Source organism: Chaetura pelagica, unplaced genomic scaffold, assembly GCF_000747805.2.
Source record: "Chaetura pelagica isolate M959 unplaced genomic scaffold, ChaPel_1.0 scaffold142, whole genome shotgun sequence".
NCBI classification, from domain to species: Eukaryota; Metazoa; Chordata; class Aves; order Apodiformes; family Apodidae; genus Chaetura; species Chaetura pelagica.
In genome coordinates this window covers 1,804,206-1,821,719 of record NW_009952973.1, presented here as the reverse complement: position 1 = coordinate 1,821,719, position 17,514 = coordinate 1,804,206, and the positions used below count along the sequence as shown (strand labels likewise).

The following is a 17,514-nucleotide window of genomic DNA, read 5'->3' as shown; positions in this document are numbered from 1 at the left end:
TTCAGCAGTAATACGAATGGGGAAAGAAGACTCCCATAAAAGTAGCCTCAGATTTGAGCACATGAAGAATGCAGTTTTTTATTTGTAAGGAGAACTGTATGAACAAGGAGTCTGTTCCAGAAAGCAGAGCAGATGCGTGTGATCTCAGAGCAACATCCATTTTGGACACAGGAAAATACAGGAACCTGTCCAGGATGCTTGCAAGCATGGAAACAAGAACCTGGGAGAGGTTGATGCAAAGGCTTTAAAAAAAACATGACAGTGTGAATGTAGCTGTTTGCAAAGGCATGTAAATTAATTAGTTGTCTTTTGCAGTGGAAACCAGGTGTCTAGCCTCTTAAATCTTCTCCAAAGATTCTCCTCTTAAAAATGTAGTAAGAGAACAACATGAGAAAAAAGGAGAAGGCTGAGAGGGGAATGACCCTGCTATAAATACGACCAGGCATGAGAGCACAAACAAAACAATATTTTAGACTGCTTAAGGTGCTCAGTAATATGAAGGAGCAGTTAACTGAAGACTTGCAGATAGACACCAGAGAAGGGATAAAGCAGAAGAGTGAAATCCAGATACTGGAAAGAGACAAGACTCATGCTAGTAATGAGATGCAGTGGAGAGAGGAGCTGCATAGAAAAAAAAGAGGAAAAAGAGATGGGTGAGAGAATTGTAAAAAAACCCCAACAAACCAAAAAAAAACACCTCACCAAAGCAAAACCCCAGCTCTAGCTGTACTAGAAAGGCTAAAACAAAGCACTGCCACATCAGTGTCAGTTCAGAAAGGGCACAGCTAAAGTTCCAGCCAGGAGAGGACAGTACCAAATGCACACAGATTTTCAAGTCAAGAAAAGCATTAAAAGCTCACTGATATGAAGAGTGAACTTAAAGGTAATAAAGATGGGTTACCAGAGAGGAAGACCACAGACAGAAAGGTTTAGTTTTTGAAGAGTTCCAAAATGAGCATGCAAGTGTTTATGGACCTTTTTTTTGGGGGGGGGCAGCAGCACCCATTTGAAAAACGCAATATTCTGCTACATTGCATTGGAAAGAACAAACTTCTAGGTTGCCAGCAAATAATGATGAACTAGAGCATTTTCAGCCATGGTAACAGTCACGATTATGCTTCAACAAGGAGAGCTGTAGTACCAAGTGCTGCAGAGCAGGGGATGTCACTGGCACACGGTGCAAACGAGCACGTGGGAGGTTCTTACCTTAATGCAGCGTTTAAGTCAGAGGTCACTATAAAGGCTTTGGAGGGAGACAGGTTGTATTCTTTGGGGTGGCCTCATCTCTTCCCCTCCCCCCTTTGTTTAAAACTCGTTTTAGGGATTGATGAACCACTGCATATCAAGAGGAGGAAAGTAATCAAGCCAGGCTTTATACACAGCCCATGGAAAAGCGCCTACATTAGACAGCACAGGATTGATACCAACTGGCGGCGAGGAGAACTGAAATCGCCTAAGGTGAGTTTCTGAGCTGTGTGCTTGGTGCTATCAACAAAGCAGAATCAACTCATAGCTTGGTTCTTTCCTTCAGACAAGCCAGATTATCCACGCACAAATAGCAATGTATTGGTACAGCAAAAAATAATTTGTGTTTTAGGTTTTATTTAATTTCTGAGCACCGTACTAGCAAATCAAAGTGTGATTCTTCATACAGCAGAATTCTTTCACTGCTGTTCTAAAAATTTCTGTACAATTTAGTGAATTCCTATAAATATGCCAGTCTCTTTGAGACAGATTGGAAATGCTTATATTAAAATATATATCGGTACTTATTTGGAGAGCTGGGCCATGTTGCAACATAAAAATACTCCACAACTATTCTGTGATCATGTCATGCTTTATACATATTCTTCTAAATTAAGCAGCACAAGACAATAACTTCAATCTGTCTTAACATTTTGTTTGTTGTTGGGTTTTTTTAAAATTAATTCTTTAATGACATTGATATGTTACCAGTGCATGTTTTCCAATATGAAGATACAAAGCAGTACTTCAAATATTTTGTGATATAAAATAGCAACTGTCTAATCAAACTTGGTATTGAACAAGCAGTCAGAAACATGAAGGAAACCCACATCCATATCCTAGCCTTTAAGGTTTTAAGGCCATTTTTGCCTGTTTTCTGGATTACTGTACAACAAAATAATAAAAACAAGAACAAAAAATTTCCCATGGAAAACGTATGGCTACATCCTGCTGTTTATTTGGCCATGACTTCTGCACATCTCTGGCAACAGCTCTGTATTTCTTGCCTTGATATGCCACATCAAGTTATCTTGGAATTATTATTAAAATTACAGCCTCAGGCATCATCCAAATGCCCATTTCATTTCAATGAACATCTTGAAAAGTGTTCAGATATCTTAAATGAAAAATTCCTCATCCTGTGTATTCTGACAAGGATTTTTTTTGCTGTATTGAAATCAATTAAGACTGAATCATAGTTTTTCCCAAATCAAGCATTGAAAATCCCACCTCTTTAAAGCAACATTCCAATCCGAATTTAAAGCACAATAAAGTACTGCTTTGTTTGTATTTAATCAAGTTAATGGTTTTCTATTTTTTTTTACTTGGGTGCTGCCTGGCATTTAATAGATTATTACAGTGCTTGGCTGGTAAGGAAAAAAAAAGATGTAGTCAGGCTTGACCACTAAACTACAACTATGCAGCAAATAATACAGCTCCCCCTCCTTTGTTTAACATTGAAGCAACTCTTAAAAGATAGAAGTAACTCAAACTAAAGAACAAAGGCATGGAATAACTGCAGGGGAATTGAGTAATGTCCCGTTTCTGATTCAGCCTACTCTTATTAGTGATTTCCTGGTAGTTTCAGGAGGCTTCCACTAGCTGTAGTGCGCTTGCTAAGCAGTGCAGCACCACTCCATGGAAGAAGGAAAATGCCTTCTTTGGTCCCAGCTGGCAGTAAATTAGACTTGACACATGGGATTAAAGGGCCTTATTATTATTGAAGCAACTCTAGCATTGTATAATTTATGAATCAGAAGAGCACTTTGTTTCTCCTGCTTCTCTCTAATCTCCTGCATTAAATTGTGCCTGTACGTTTTCATGTTCTTTATCGTCAGGTGCTCAAAGGCCACGATGACCACGTGATCACCTGCCTTCAGTTCTGCGGGAACCGAATCGTGAGCGGCTCTGATGACAACACCCTAAAAGTGTGGTCAGCGGTTACAGGCAAGGTAAGCCAGCTGTTTTGCTGAATTCCTTAGGAAATGAGCTACAGGTAGAGCACTCAAAAATGGTCAAAATGTCAAAAATGCTGCTGTACCATCGGAGTGTGCACTGCAGGGTGGTCCTGGTGCCGTCTGGTGCAAGAATTGGAACAAGTACCAGTAAACATTTGAGTCATCTTTTCCTACACAGCAACTAGTCCAGTTCAAAACAAGTCACCTTGATGTGAAATTGCCATGCTGCACATGTTGGCATTGGCATATATCCCTGCTCTCTTGGTAATTCTGCTAATCTTGTGGAGTTTGTGACATGGATTCTAAAGAATTTGGACAGATACGTTACTTTATCTTCCTTAAAGCCTAATACAGGCTGCTCTTACGCCTCTGGATCTCCCTTTCTCACTTGTCTTCTAGCATTCTCTCTGTTGTTTTCAAGTTATTGTAATGACGTGTTCCATTTTACTGGCTCTGATTTTAAATGCAGAGTTTGTTTTTCTTTCTAAGCTACTATATTGCTGAGCCACCAAAAAAAAAAAAAAAAGAAATTGCTTTTGGTTTAAAAATTTCCTTTTAAATTATGCACATGTTGGCATTGGCATATATCCCTGCTCTCTTGGTAATTCTGCTAATCTTGTGGAGTTTGTGACATGGATTCTAAAGAATTTGGACAGATACGTTACTTTATCTTCCTTAAAGCCTAATACAGGCTGCTCTTACGCCTCTGGATCTCCCTTTCTCACTTGTCTTCTAGCATTCTCTCTGTTGTTTTCAAGTTATTGTAATGACGTGTTCCATTTTACTGGCTCTGATTTTAAATGCAGAGTTTGTTTTTCTTTCTAAGCTACTATATTGCTGAGCCACCAAAAAAAAAAAAAAAAGTAACTTGCTTTAGGTTTAAATATTTCCTATTAAATTAGATCCAGCTCAGGCAGGAATTTAATAAGCTTCAATAATTTAATTTTGGCTTAGAGAAGCAAAACAGTATGTGCAGTCAAAAAGACAGTACTGAACATTTCACTCATGTTAGAACATCACAGCTACTCAGCACCCAGATTTTTTGTTTTAAGATGACTGATGGCCCATGCTCCAAGGATACAGAAGAGACCTCAGGGAAACAGTACTTTTTCCCTTCTAGACTGGTGTTGTGTGTACTTAGCTTTTTTTAAATTATATTGTTAGGTGAACAACAGGACAGCTATTGAGCATAACATGTTTTAAGATGCAAAAGGTATCCACTTCATAATGTTGAAGCTGAATGTATTATGCATTTGTCTTTGCATGCCTGTATGATCCTTGATGGGACTGTAAATACTAGTCTGGGGAAGAATAAACTTAAAAGCAATAGGGAGCCTCACCCTGCCTCTGCTGGCTTCTCTACAACAAACTGTCTAATGAAGGAACCCATATTGAGATTTACATTTTTTAATTGAACAGAAATACTTTCTTTGTATATACCCCCTTCTCAAAGCAAAATGTTCCTTTAAATATATAAAATTGATCATAGTAGCATGACTTAACAACTCCTGTACAGTAATTTTTGAAAGTAAATAGAAATCCTAGTGTGACTATTTACCCAAAACCTTTAAGAGAGCCAGGACTGTGTATGAAAGATGGAAGAGTTGCTGTATCAGTCCTGATGCTTACTCTGATGCTGAAGAATAAAATTAAAAATACCCTAAAGGTTAGTTTGTGCAAATGCTTATGACTAAATAATTCCCTTGACAGATGTAAAGCCCAAAATAAGGATTCTGTGTTCTTACTGCTTTAGAAGGATGATTTCTTAAAATATGAGCAAACAGGTTGAAATTTAAAAAACAAAAAAAAAAGGGGGGGAGAGGAATCTGTAAAAGTGAGTAAAAGCTATGAATTGAAAAAGAATAGGATATTTACGTCAGAAGTTAGTATACTGTCAATGATGCCGGAAAAATACTTACTTTGGGAGAAAATTCAAGTGATGGAAATGCAACATGCAGTGATAACACTTCATTTCAGCAGAAACTCACACGGATGTTAAACAACTACCAAAGTTACAGTTTTTCTTATTTCAGTTGATCCAGTTAATCTGTGTTTGATTTTTATTTTTTCTAAAGTAACGTAAGAGAGAAAAATGGTGTTTTTTCAGAAGGCATGAGCACAATGACAAGAGCCAAAGGATGGTCAGAAAGCTAAAATGTGTAAATATTTAACTGGAGTAAACTGAAAGACTGGCTATTTAAGATACATTATATCAGATTTTAAAAATTGGACTACCTCAGGAGGAGTCAACTAACAGTTACAGGAAGGCCATGGCAATTAATGCCACTTAGTATCAGATTACAGAAAAAAAGATCATCAAACTGTCTTGACCTCTTTTCTCATGCAGTTACAGGTTTGACTGATAAAAATAATAGTGCAGAAATAGATGGCTGTGTGCACTGCAAGACTGTATCCCCATGACACGATTGAAAATAGAGCAGTGCAAAAATCAAAATGGCACGTTTAAATGGGTTAGAAAGTGGGTAATTACAGAGATCATGTTGTTAATGTAAATACAGAATTGTCGTGAAGTATCTTTCTAGAGGGGTCTTGCAAGGCTGTCTTCTTCTCTGTGCTAATTAGCACTTATTGCTGCCTGGTGAGACAGCATATATATGGTCATTACTTGTAAGGAGTGCAGGCTGGGAGACGGAGGCAAGTCATTGCTCCAGAGCAATGGAGGTTTTATAGAAGTAGGTGTGAGCAAACGCTGTGTCTACACGGTGAGAAATCCTGTCATACATTTGGGATCAAAGAAGGTAGGCTGTACTTAAGTGGTATGGGATTCCCTCCTGGGCAACAGTAAAGTCTGCAAAAGGTTTGAAATGTGATTTTGCAGTATTGATGCTGTAGCTACAGCTTACGGATGCGATGTTTCTTGGATAAACAAACAGAAAAATAAAATAAGAGTACATGGTTTATAGATTGGTGGTAAAACCACTAAATGATCTAATACTTATGCTTCAAAAAGCTGTTGGGAAACCTGCAGTGACTCACAAAAATGCCAGGAAAATTACTCAAAAGGCTGCAAAGCATGTTCTGCGTTGAGAAATTTGGAAAGATAGCTTAGCTTATCATCAAGGGGAAGATCATAGGGAAAATTCCTTATAGTTGAAGTACCAACAACAGAGAGAGAAATGTGGTGAATATTTTCTAAAAGGTGGGATGTTACAGTTGAATCACAGAGCAGTCTCCAGGGCTCTTCTGGCTTCTTGCTAGGAAAGATTACTGTTACCTCCTAGATTACTTTCTCTGAAGTTTCCATCCGACTCTGTCAAAGGGATTAACTAAGCAAAATATTTCTTTTCAGTGTTTGAGAACGCTGGTTGGGCACACGGGTGGAGTCTGGTCATCACAGATGAGGGACAATATCATCATCAGTGGATCTACAGACCGAACGTTGAAAGTCTGGAATGCTGAGACTGGAGAATGTATACATACCTTGTATGGACACACCTCCACTGTGCGCTGCATGCATCTCCATGAGAAAAGGTGAGGCTTTGTCTGAAGCCACAGCCACAGTCTGGCTTGTCATCTACACTTGGGTACCTCATCCAACACTAAGTGAAATACAAACCAGGCAAAGCATTCCCACTAAACTACGTACATCAACACAAGGGAGGGGATGATTAATAGAAGCAAACACATAAGAATACTAATTAACAGAAAACTGAGTCATGTACTTTATAAAGTTATAGTCTGCGTTATTTCAGAACCAGTTCTCCAGTCTCCCACACTCTGAATAATTTCTCCGTTTTGTCAGTTCTACAAATGTTTACTCATTTTCCAGAATGACTTTTAATGTTTCGTCACTGCAGTATCTTATTTAAATTTTAACTGATTATATCATAGTTTCTGCAATAGTAAACCATGCCTTGATTCAACAAACATTGGCAAAGCTCTTTTACTTGGCTACAGTCTGGAGCTGTTGACAGAGTGCCTGTTGTTGCATTTCTTCTTTTTTGAAGAATGATGAGTTTTTTTCTTTATCAATTCCATTAACGCTAATTCCTTTTTATTTCTGCCCTTGCCTAAAAAGGCTTTTAAGAGCAGAACAACTGTTTATTTACTAAAAGTAAAACTTATAAAGGTCTCCTTTGTTTAAGTGTTATAATTAGTTAACTTAGTCATTAGAACAAAATGCTCATAACTCTGGCTTGAGCTCAGCATATTCATAAGCTTTCATAGACAGATACAACAGTCCACATAATTTCTCATGGCATCATTTTGCTGTTCAGGAATGAAATGCCTTTTTAAATACTGATTGCTGATTATATCAAATAGATCCTGAGGAGGTGAGTAGAGCAAGGAAGGAAAACACTCAAGTCATTTGTGACCCACGTCATGCCAAACCAGACCTTTGTTGGCTAGTGGACTAATGCTATCTTATGTCCCAAATGGAAACTCATAACTGATATATGTACCCGAGTCTAATTGTTTTAATACTTCTGTATCCAATGCTAAGTACAGGAGGGGTTTTCTTGTTCCTCCAGAGTGGTCAGTGGTTCTCGAGATGCTACACTGAGAGTTTGGGACATAGAGACGGGCCAGTGTTTACACGTTCTGATGGGCCACGTAGCTGCAGTTCGGTGCGTTCAGTATGATGGCAGAAGGGTTGTAAGTGGTGCATATGATTTTATGGTCAAAGTGTGGGATCCAGAGACAGAGACCTGTCTGCACACACTGCAAGGGCATACTAACAGAGTCTACTCCTTACAGGTATGTGATTTTCATCTGCTGCTTTAGTTTCCTTAAGTAACATTTAAAGTCAGTTTATTTCATCTTGTTTATTAAATTATGAGTACCTACTCCAGACTTGTACAGACCATTAGAATATAGAGGCATTTGTGATGATCCCCTCTTTCATTCTCCTACAGTAGTTGTCTTAATTTGGAAACTGAGACTTTTTTTAGACAAGTTTGGTTTTTTTTTAAAGCACCCAGTACAATAAAACCCAAATCTTTATACCAGCAAGCAACGTACTTGAGTGGGTTGCTGGGTTGTTTGCTTGGTTCTTGGGTTGGGGTTTTTTTATATCTTTCATGTATTTCAGAGCTGGTTTTGGTTTCCCCAAAGAAATTCTAAACTTACGGTTTTAAATAAACCAGATTATATGGTAATTGACAGTCTGCCAGAAACCTCACTGGACTGATGTTTTGAATTGTGCAGATCATTTTATCCTTACTTTGCAGTCCCATCTTCCAGCTGAAAACTGTAATTCACAGTAAAGCTGAACCTAAAATGTTCTGATGCAAACCTCCAGCCGCCTTCTTCCTCTTCTCTGAGTAGGGACCAGATCTACAACTGTGAGGCTTTGTCAACAGAGACATGTTCTTGTAGATTGAGGTTATTCTGGTCCTGCTCTGTGGCACAGCTCTATTGCCTACCAGTTGCCCAACTGCTCATCAGAACGAAGCTGGCAAAGATACACAGAGACCTCGGGTCGATGGTTCTTACCTTTACCAACCCAACTGATAATCTTGTTCATTCATGGAGTCAAAATATCACTGCCAGGCATTGAAAGGCGAGATAAATTAATTTTGTGCTTGTTCTTGTTCTCACCACAATCTGGCAGGACTTGAAAAAGCAATTAACAAAGTTGGGAAATTGCATTTGTTGTGTAACTCCTATGGTATGTGGCTCAGAAAGTGAAGTTCTGTGCTAGAGACGTTTTTCATAAAGTGCATCTTTCATAGGGTGTATCTCACCATAATAGATTAAACATGAACAAACTACCTACTTAGTTTCCTTTCCCAAAATATGTAGTAAAACTCTTCAGAAATCTTAAGCCCTTCTCCTACTTTCATATGCTGAGGAGTATTTTCTAGACAAGCAGCAAGCAAGTTAAAAATTCTGCACTACCTTCCTATCTCTTGAAAATATTCTGAAGGGTGTGTATTTCATGTAGGGCAGTTTGGGAACAGTATGTGTTATTCTGCCTTATCTTCACCAGTAGCTCTTCATTAGTCTTATGAATATTCATGTCATGCTCTGATACGGTAATAATAATGGACCAAATAATTGGGTTGTGTTACACACTGATACTATTTACACCTTGTAAATGAAACTTGGCATTCTGAAAAAAAATTTCTAGGGGCAGGAGGCTACAGGTGCTTACAGTGGTAAAACAGATTATTTAAAATTGTGTGGTGAGCTCCTGCCCTTTGCCCTGAAATAGCCCCAACCAGCAGAACTCCCATACACTGAATAATCAGGCTGAATACCCAGCCTGTCTTGCCCATCCCCACTCCATTTTCTATTATACCTCAGTATTTCCCCATTTGTAGACTCCTTAACATTTTCCAAAGATCCTCATGCAGCAGTTGAAGACTAGTGACCATGCTGTGTTTTCTTACTCTTTCTTAGGTGCCTTTGAAGTAATCCACAGATTCTTGGATAACGGCTCAGCCACTGATTCAAACCATTGTCTGTTTGACTATAGCAGTATCAAAGTTTGTCTTGATGTCCAGCCTTAAAGCTGTCTTTCTGAATATAATATGTATATGGAATACAACTAATTTGCAGGAAAGAATTCAAATTTGTTTCATCAATCTAGTTTAGTTCTCTTAAAGGTCTGATGGGTTATGTAACCTTCCTTGTCCTTTCATCTGAACTCAAATTAGTTCCCAGCCTCTTTTGAAAGAGGGTGCCCAAAACAGGATGCAAATTCCAGTCAAAATCTTATCAGAAGTTAAGAGTTTTCACTAGAAGTGAAAAGTTGTTTTTTAATGCCTTTTTGTAGTCTTTTTTGCCAGCAATGCAATGCATAAAGCAGATAAACAGTCTGTATTTGCCAGTTGCTCTCTGTATTCTTTTGACCCTAGGTGCCATGTTCAAGCATGTCTGACTGTAGAGATGTTAGTTTTCTGCAGGTTATATAAAAAAGAAGCAGTCTCACATAGTTGAGTTCCCTTAATTGGGTTCTTTCTTTGCCATTATTAGATACCAGTCAGTCCACATGGACAAGGAATGTAGGATGGCTCTCTCTGTAACAAAGACTACTGCCCAGACCTACATTCTCCCAAGCTACCTTCATTCATTCCCTGCCAAGCTTAGATCTTCACAATTTTCTGTTGACTTTTACACTCTTTGCCTTGGGTCACTTCTGCCATTTCAAAGATCACCCAGATCCTAATGAAAATACTAAATGCCAGACCCCTCCAGGAACTCTGATATCTCTAATAATGCTACGAACAAAGTTCTGAATGGGGTAGTATCCCTGCCTCAAATTTGTCTCTGTCTTTGTGAAAATATAACCAAGACATCCTCTGTTTTCACATGGCCTTTTTTCTGGCACAGAAAAAAAAAATCATGTTAGTTAATTTTCCTACAAATGTATGTGTGCTGCTACTTACTGCATTGCTATGGGCTTACAGCCAGATTGAGTCTTGTTCTGGAAATGCAAGTCAGGCTGACCAATCCGTCGTTCCCCATCTCGCATCATCATCTCCTTCAATAAAGAAAATACTTGTATTTACTATCTGAAAGCCTTGTCTGTCTTCCATGAGCTCTCAAAGATAGTAGCAGATGTCTCTTGAGATTTTCTTAAAACAACTTGCCTTAGGTGGGTTTTTTTTCCCACTCTAAACAAAAACTTGTGCTCGGGTGGCAGTGCTGTGAGCCTACACTCAGATGGCTGAGTACTGAAGCAAAAAGTTAAATAGCTGGCCTCACTTGGTGTTTCCTTCCCACTGAGCATAAATGAGCTTTTTTATTTGGGTCTTCCTCTTGTTGTTATTTTCTTTAACAGAAAAAAAGTTTTATCATCCTTAACCGTTCTTGCTAGTTTTATCTTGTTTTGTCCCTTGCCTTTCTGATATTGTCCCAGTGTGCTCTTTTAAACACTTCAATTGATCTAGTTTCTACTTTTTGTACTATTCCTTGTACTTTAGCCAAGTGGGTCTTAGTAATTTACTACACTTCCCATCTTTCCTTCACACAAGGATAGTTTGTGTCTTTAAGAAAGTGCCAACTCTGGTGAACTCTTCTTCCCCTCAAAGAACAGATACATAAAAGCTTCATGGGGAGGAAGTCTCAATTGAAGTATTCCTCCTTGAAGCCCACTGGTTTTATTCTATTGCTCTTTTCCCTTTCTTTTTTGAGAATTCTGGAGTCTTACGTCGTCGTCACTAACACTCAAGTTACTTTCCACCTTTATATTCTCTATGTGTTCTGTCCCCTTGGTCAAAACTATATCGTCTCATAGCTGGTTTCTCTACATATTCTTGTTCTACATAGTTTTATTTTATATATAGTACATACCCAGAAAAAACCATGGACATCCATCTTAGCCCGTATGCCTTTCCCTTTAAGGACAAGGAAGTTACTACTTACTGCAAGCAATTACGATTATAAAAATGGCTAAACCCAGCATTTTTTTGAGTTATGTTCCTTCCATTTCCCTATGTTTTAGCTTTTGTGTAAAGGTTCTGGATTGATGTTGTTGTCCTTCTCCAGCTTCAAGTTCCTTTGACTTGGTGAAAAGCAGGTTTGGCTTGTCAACATCTTTATTAGGAAAAACTAAATTTTCTTAACTGTTGCATGCTGCAGTATAGTCAGGATTCTGTTGTGTTTAAAGGAGTTGTACTACATGTAAAAGACCAGTGGTTCCGAGTCATTCACCTCAACCTGTGTGCCTCACAGCCCATGACTATGACAGGAAATGACACTGACCATGAATCTCCTGGTCTTACATCAAACATGGCCATTTCTACCTAGATGGAATTCTTACCGTGTAACACAGTTGCCGAATATATATAGTATCTAATGTTGCATTTAGTGAATTAAATGCTTAATTAATAGCCTTCTTCATTAGATGCTAATACAATTGTTTGTAATAGATTTACCTTTCTTGTAGTTTGATGGTATCCATGTGGTGAGTGGATCTCTAGACACTTCCATCCGAGTTTGGGATGTGGAGACAGGCAACTGCATTCACACGCTAACAGGCCACCAGTCTCTCACAAGTGGAATGGAACTCAAGGACAATATCCTCGTGTCTGGGAATGCCGATTCTACAGTCAAAATCTGGGACATCAAAACAGGACAATGTTTACAGACATTGCAAGGTGAGCTGAAACTACCTTCATGTAAATCAAGCTGCCTGCAGTAATCTACGTTGCAGATCCTATATAAAAACAAACAAACCACAAACAAACAAAACATTATATCATTACATAGAAAGAACAGGCACAGACCACTTACAACTTAAATATTTTTCTGATGACAGCTGTATGATCTTTCTCTGAATTTGAAGAATAGAATGTATTTAATCTAATCTATTCAAATCACTTGCCTATTATGAAAAGCAGATGGTCTGGACTGATAGCAATTTGCAGCGGGTGTATTAGCCTAATAAGCCACAGAAATATGTAGAAATGACATCTCTGAACAGTCAGTCAACATACTTATTTAGGGGTCACTTGAATGTTTCAAAGCCTACTGATTAATTGGATTGGGAGGCAAAGTACACTGTCTGTTGCAATAAATCAAGAGAAATGAGTGGAAGATGTTTTCTTTATTTCAGTAAGAAGATGTTTGTTTCCATTTGACAGTTGCCACTCAGGCATTATGCACACAAACACATTGTTGTGTTTTGCCCCACAAGAAAGGTCTTATATCATTCCCATGAATCATATGCAGCATCACTGGCTGGAGCAGAAAATTACATTTCCCTGTAAAGCAGACTCTGCTGTTTTAACAGTACATATTTATATGTCAATATATAACTATCAATATTTACTGATAAAGTAATCTCATAATAACACTTCAAAGGGACTGGAAGATAAACACTTACAGTGGTCACCTCATTCTGGATGGTTAAGTTCCTTTTCATGAATGTGAAGTGCACATGTGCCCTGTACAGAACAAAAGATCATTGTAATGAGAAAGGAAATCTTGGGGAAATTTTGTATACCTGCATTCACTTATTGAAAACACAACAAGGCTTTTGTGCCTGTTAATGCACAAAACCTGGGTGAACACATCTCATAGGCAGAAACAGCTGTATGAAAAAGCTGGGTATTCATTCTGTGTGCAGTGCTGTCTGACATTGCTTTCTAATTACAAATAAAAATGTTTTGGTTTGCTGTTACAGGTCCCAATAAGCATCAGAGTGCTGTGACCTGTTTACAGTTCAACAAGAACTTTGTAATTACCAGCTCAGATGATGGGACTGTAAAACTTTGGGACTTGAAAACGGGTGAATTTATCCGAAATCTAGTCACATTGGAGAGCGGGGGCAGCGGAGGCGTCGTGTGGCGGATCAGAGCTTCTAACACAAAGCTGGTGTGTGCGGTTGGGAGCCGCAACGGGACTGAGGAAACAAAGCTGCTGGTGTTGGACTTTGACGTGGATATGAAGTGAAGGGCAGAAAGATGAATTTGTCCAAACGTGTAGACGATGTTCTCCTTTCCCACCCCCTGAAAAAAAAAAAAAGAAAAGAAAAAAAAAAAAAAAGAAAAAGGAAAAAAAAATCCCTTGTCCTTGGTGGTGCAGGATGTTGGCTTGGGACAACAGATCCTAAAGACCTACAGACTACGAAGGAGAAGACAAAGATGACAAACTAACTGACAAGAGAGGCATTTGCTGTCTTGTTACATAAAAAGGCTACACTTTTGACCGGGGCAGCTTTGCAAAAATACGACTTCTGAAATGAAACCAGGTGCAATTTATTTCTTTACTTTCCTCCAACTGCTCCTTGAGCAATTTGGAGGTGGAAAAAACAAATTGTTACAGTTCTTGTTAACACGTTATTTTACCACAAAGATCTTGAAAGAAGCTGCACAGGCGAGCTTGCTCGTGCCCCCCTGGGCCAGCCTGGGTCCCAGCAGCCCCTCCGAGCAACGCGCTGTCCCTTAGCCCTGCTCCAAGCCGGGGTTGGACTGGACAACCTCCAGAGGTCCCTTCCAACCTCTACGAGCAGTCACTGGTTGACTTGGAAAAACTAGAGAGCATCTGCAATGAAAAAAAAAAACAACAAACAAAAACAAAGAGTCCATTCCTGGTGTGGAAAAGCTAAAATATTACTGTGAATTGTTTTGTACAGTTTTATCAGAGCTTTTTCTTTTTTTTTCTTTTTTTCCTCTTTTTTTTTTTTTGCCAACCATTGCCAATGTCAATCACAGTATTAGCCTCTGTTTCATCTATTTACTGTTGCTTCCATCTACACTCTTCAAAGCATAAGTTGCTCTGAGGTGGCAAGTTGTCCTGGGTTTTGAGAGTCCTCTGATGGATTTAATTCGCAATGCTGGTGCTAGAAGTAGGTCTTCAATTATGGGATTGTTGTCCCACCCCTGTACTGTATTCCCAGTGGCCAAACTTATTTATGCTGCTAAATGAAAGAAAGAAAAGCAAATTATTTTTTTTTATTTTTTTTTCTGCTGTGACGTTTTAGTCCCAGACTGAATTCCAAATTTGCTCTAGTTTGGTTACAGAAAAAGACTTTTTGCCACTGAAACTTGAGCCAACTGTGCCTCTAAGAGGCTGAGAGTGGAAGAGTTTCAGACAATTAAGAGTGAAGTTTGCCTGCAAATAAAGAATTGAGTGTGTGTGCAAAGCTTATTTTCTTTTTTCTGGGCAAAAATTAAAACACATTCCTTAGAACAAAGCTATTGCAGCCTGTTCTGTGGGGAAATTTTTCTTTGTGAGGGCTGTGGTGAATGGAATGACTATACATTAAAAAACTGACAAAATTTTTAAAAAATATTATATAAAATACAAAAATGAAAATAAAGTCAGTCTTAGTGTTTTACAGTATTTGAGAAAAAAACAAAACAAACAACTGTTACAGTTATTGCTGGGAGGAACTGATAGAGCAAAAACTTACGTTTTTGTAAAGATGTCACATGCAAACTAAATGAGAAACGGAAGAGTCAAATGGTTTGCCTCATTCTCCAAGAGCCACAACTCAAGCTGAACTGTGAAAGTGGTTTAACACTGTATCCTAGGTGATCTTTTTTTCCTCCTTTTTTTTTTTTTTTTAATTTATAGTCTGATTTAAAACAATCAGATTCCAGTTGGTTAATTTTAGTTATGTAACAACCTGACATGATGGAGGAAAACAACCTTTAAAGGGATTGTGTCTATGGTTTGATTCACTTAGAAATTTTATTTTCTTATAACTTAAGTGCAATAAAATGTGTTTTTTCATGTTAGTATGTCTTTTTTTTTTTCCTATTTTTGTTGTTAATTTAGTATCATATATCTTGTGAGGGTAAAGCAGGTCAAGTTGCTCAGCTTACTGGTAGATGCTAAAATATGTTGCAGGACTTTTTATGTAACCCTTCCACAAACAGGTGCACAAGTGTCCTCTCCTTCAGTTGCCACACAGGATTTGTTACATGGGCTTCCACAAACATGCAGGAAAGCCATGAGGTTCCTATCCTAAGAATGTGTCAGGATTTTACTCTGGATGGACTTGGCTATAAAAAGCTGCTCAAGTACATAAAACTTCTGATAGCATCTTGTTACTGCATCTTAAATTGAAACTTGACATTTATTATTTATGGATTTCAATCCATTGACTGCAGTCTGAAAGCAGAGAATAAATCCATAAATGCAGCTAAAATCAGAGTTAGGATTGTAGGGGAAATTGAAATAAAGCTTCTGCAGAAGAGGAAAATCAAACGCATCATTCCAGATCAGTCCAACAGCAGTTCTGTTAGTGTCCTGAAACTAAGTCATCAGCTGTCTCACACTTACCACTTGAGTGTCAGTTTCTCTCTCAGATCTCCTTGACCAAAATCATTTCTTCCTCCTGTGTAAGACTCTTCTGTCAGGGAACAGCTTTTACTTGTTGGTGCCAGTTTGCCCTATAGAAAACTTTCATTAAAGAAAACCAAACCAGTAGAAGAGAAAAATAATGGATGGAAAAGAAAAATATTTACACATCCATGACTAGGTGCTATTCAAATGTACTTCTAATCCCTACATTATGCAAAACAAACAGTGCTGAAAGATCATGCTTCCATCTGGCCTCTAGAGATTAAAAAGCCATACAAAATGATTGAGCAGCTACAAATTGTAAAAATCTGCTCACTGAGTTCATGATTAAGGGGGAAAAAAAATGGCAACAAGCACTGACATGTAAAATCTATGATCATTTTGGCATTTATGTAAAAACAAAGAGACTATCCTCTCCTAAAACACTGTTCTGAGAACACAGGCCAGGACACTTAGCCCCCCGGGTGACAGAACGTACGTCAGACTGGGCTGAACTACTTCTGAGAGAAGATGGAAATAGAAGGGTAGAAATGTCAATATTTAATGCAGGGAACAGAGCAGTAGCTTTCAAGATTATGTAATTTTTTCCCCATGATTTACAGAAATTGCAACAGCATGTTTTCAAAGAGCAAAGGCGCTGGCCTGACAGTGCAGGAGAATGAGAGATTTCTGAGTTACATCACGCTGGAGGGCAGGAATACAAGTCAGGATACAAGAGTGAAATGACAGGAGAACTAAAATCCAAATCAGTTCAAGCTGTGTTTAAGTACACTCTAAGCAGCCAATATGAGTAGGAGCAAAATGTGCCTAGCCAGAATTGAGAAGTTTCCCAGCTGATAGTGTAGTTCTGACACTATCCTATGTTCAAATCAACGCAGAATAACTTGAACCTGTTAAGCAAACCACATTTATAGCTTCCTTCATCCCAGATTTAGGTTAAGAAAAAAATTTATTGGCTACAAAGTCAATATATTATAGCCTGTCACATTAAATAGAAAAATTAACACGGTACTTAAAGATTACTTTTTTATAAGGCTTTTCCCCTTCAATAAAACAACTTTACAAAGCTAATTGTGTTAGTGCTCTAAAGACTTTCGTGAAAAGTCTGCTTAGGTTTACAGAAGCTGATACTACTTATGAGGCATCTGAACAACATAGCTCAATAAGCAGAAATCTGTTAATTTAAGCAACAACATTTTAAAAATGAGCCTGCAGTAAACACATCATCTAAGAAACTGTTCAAGGAGTTTTTTATTTACAGTCTACTTATTACCCCCTTTATGTCGACACACTCTCCATAACAGTTCACTTAGTATCAAGTCCACAGTTTGGCAGCACATGCTCCAACTGAGACTGTTCATTAAATACTTCTTGAATCTAGTGGCTACTCACTGTAGGCTAAGTCAAAATATCTGGACCTATCCTAGGGAGAGAGTTGCATTAGTGTTTCTGGCATCTTACCCTCTTAATCTAATGTTGATTCCCTTTTTTCCTTCTGTTATAGCCCCAGAAATAGCTTCCTAATTTTCTCCTGTATTGGAAGCCAAGTCAGCAACATCAAAAGATTTTTTTAAAATAGCTAAAATCA

The 17,514-nt window shown here is 38.3% G+C and overlaps 1 protein-coding gene across 2 annotated transcripts in view; it reads left to right on the top strand.

Annotated features, from left to right (window-relative positions):
- Positions 1-13,917, top strand: part of FBXW7 (F-box and WD repeat domain containing 7, E3 ubiquitin protein ligase) — a 104,945-nt gene extending 91,028 nt beyond the window's left edge. For both annotated transcript variants that reach the window (XM_009995885.1, XM_009995887.1), the window contains exons 6-11: positions 1,322-1,458; positions 3,084-3,197; positions 6,514-6,695; positions 7,697-7,922; positions 12,061-12,271; positions 13,300-13,917. In XM_009995885.1, coding sequence (XP_009994187.1) covers positions 1,322-1,458; positions 3,084-3,197; positions 6,514-6,695; positions 7,697-7,922; positions 12,061-12,271; positions 13,300-13,568 — 1,139 coding nt within the window. In that variant the 3' untranslated portion in view covers positions 13,569-13,917. The remainder of the gene's footprint in view (positions 1-1,321; positions 1,459-3,083; positions 3,198-6,513; positions 6,696-7,696; positions 7,923-12,060; positions 12,272-13,299) is intronic.
- Positions 13,918-17,514: the final 3,597 nt, after the last annotated feature.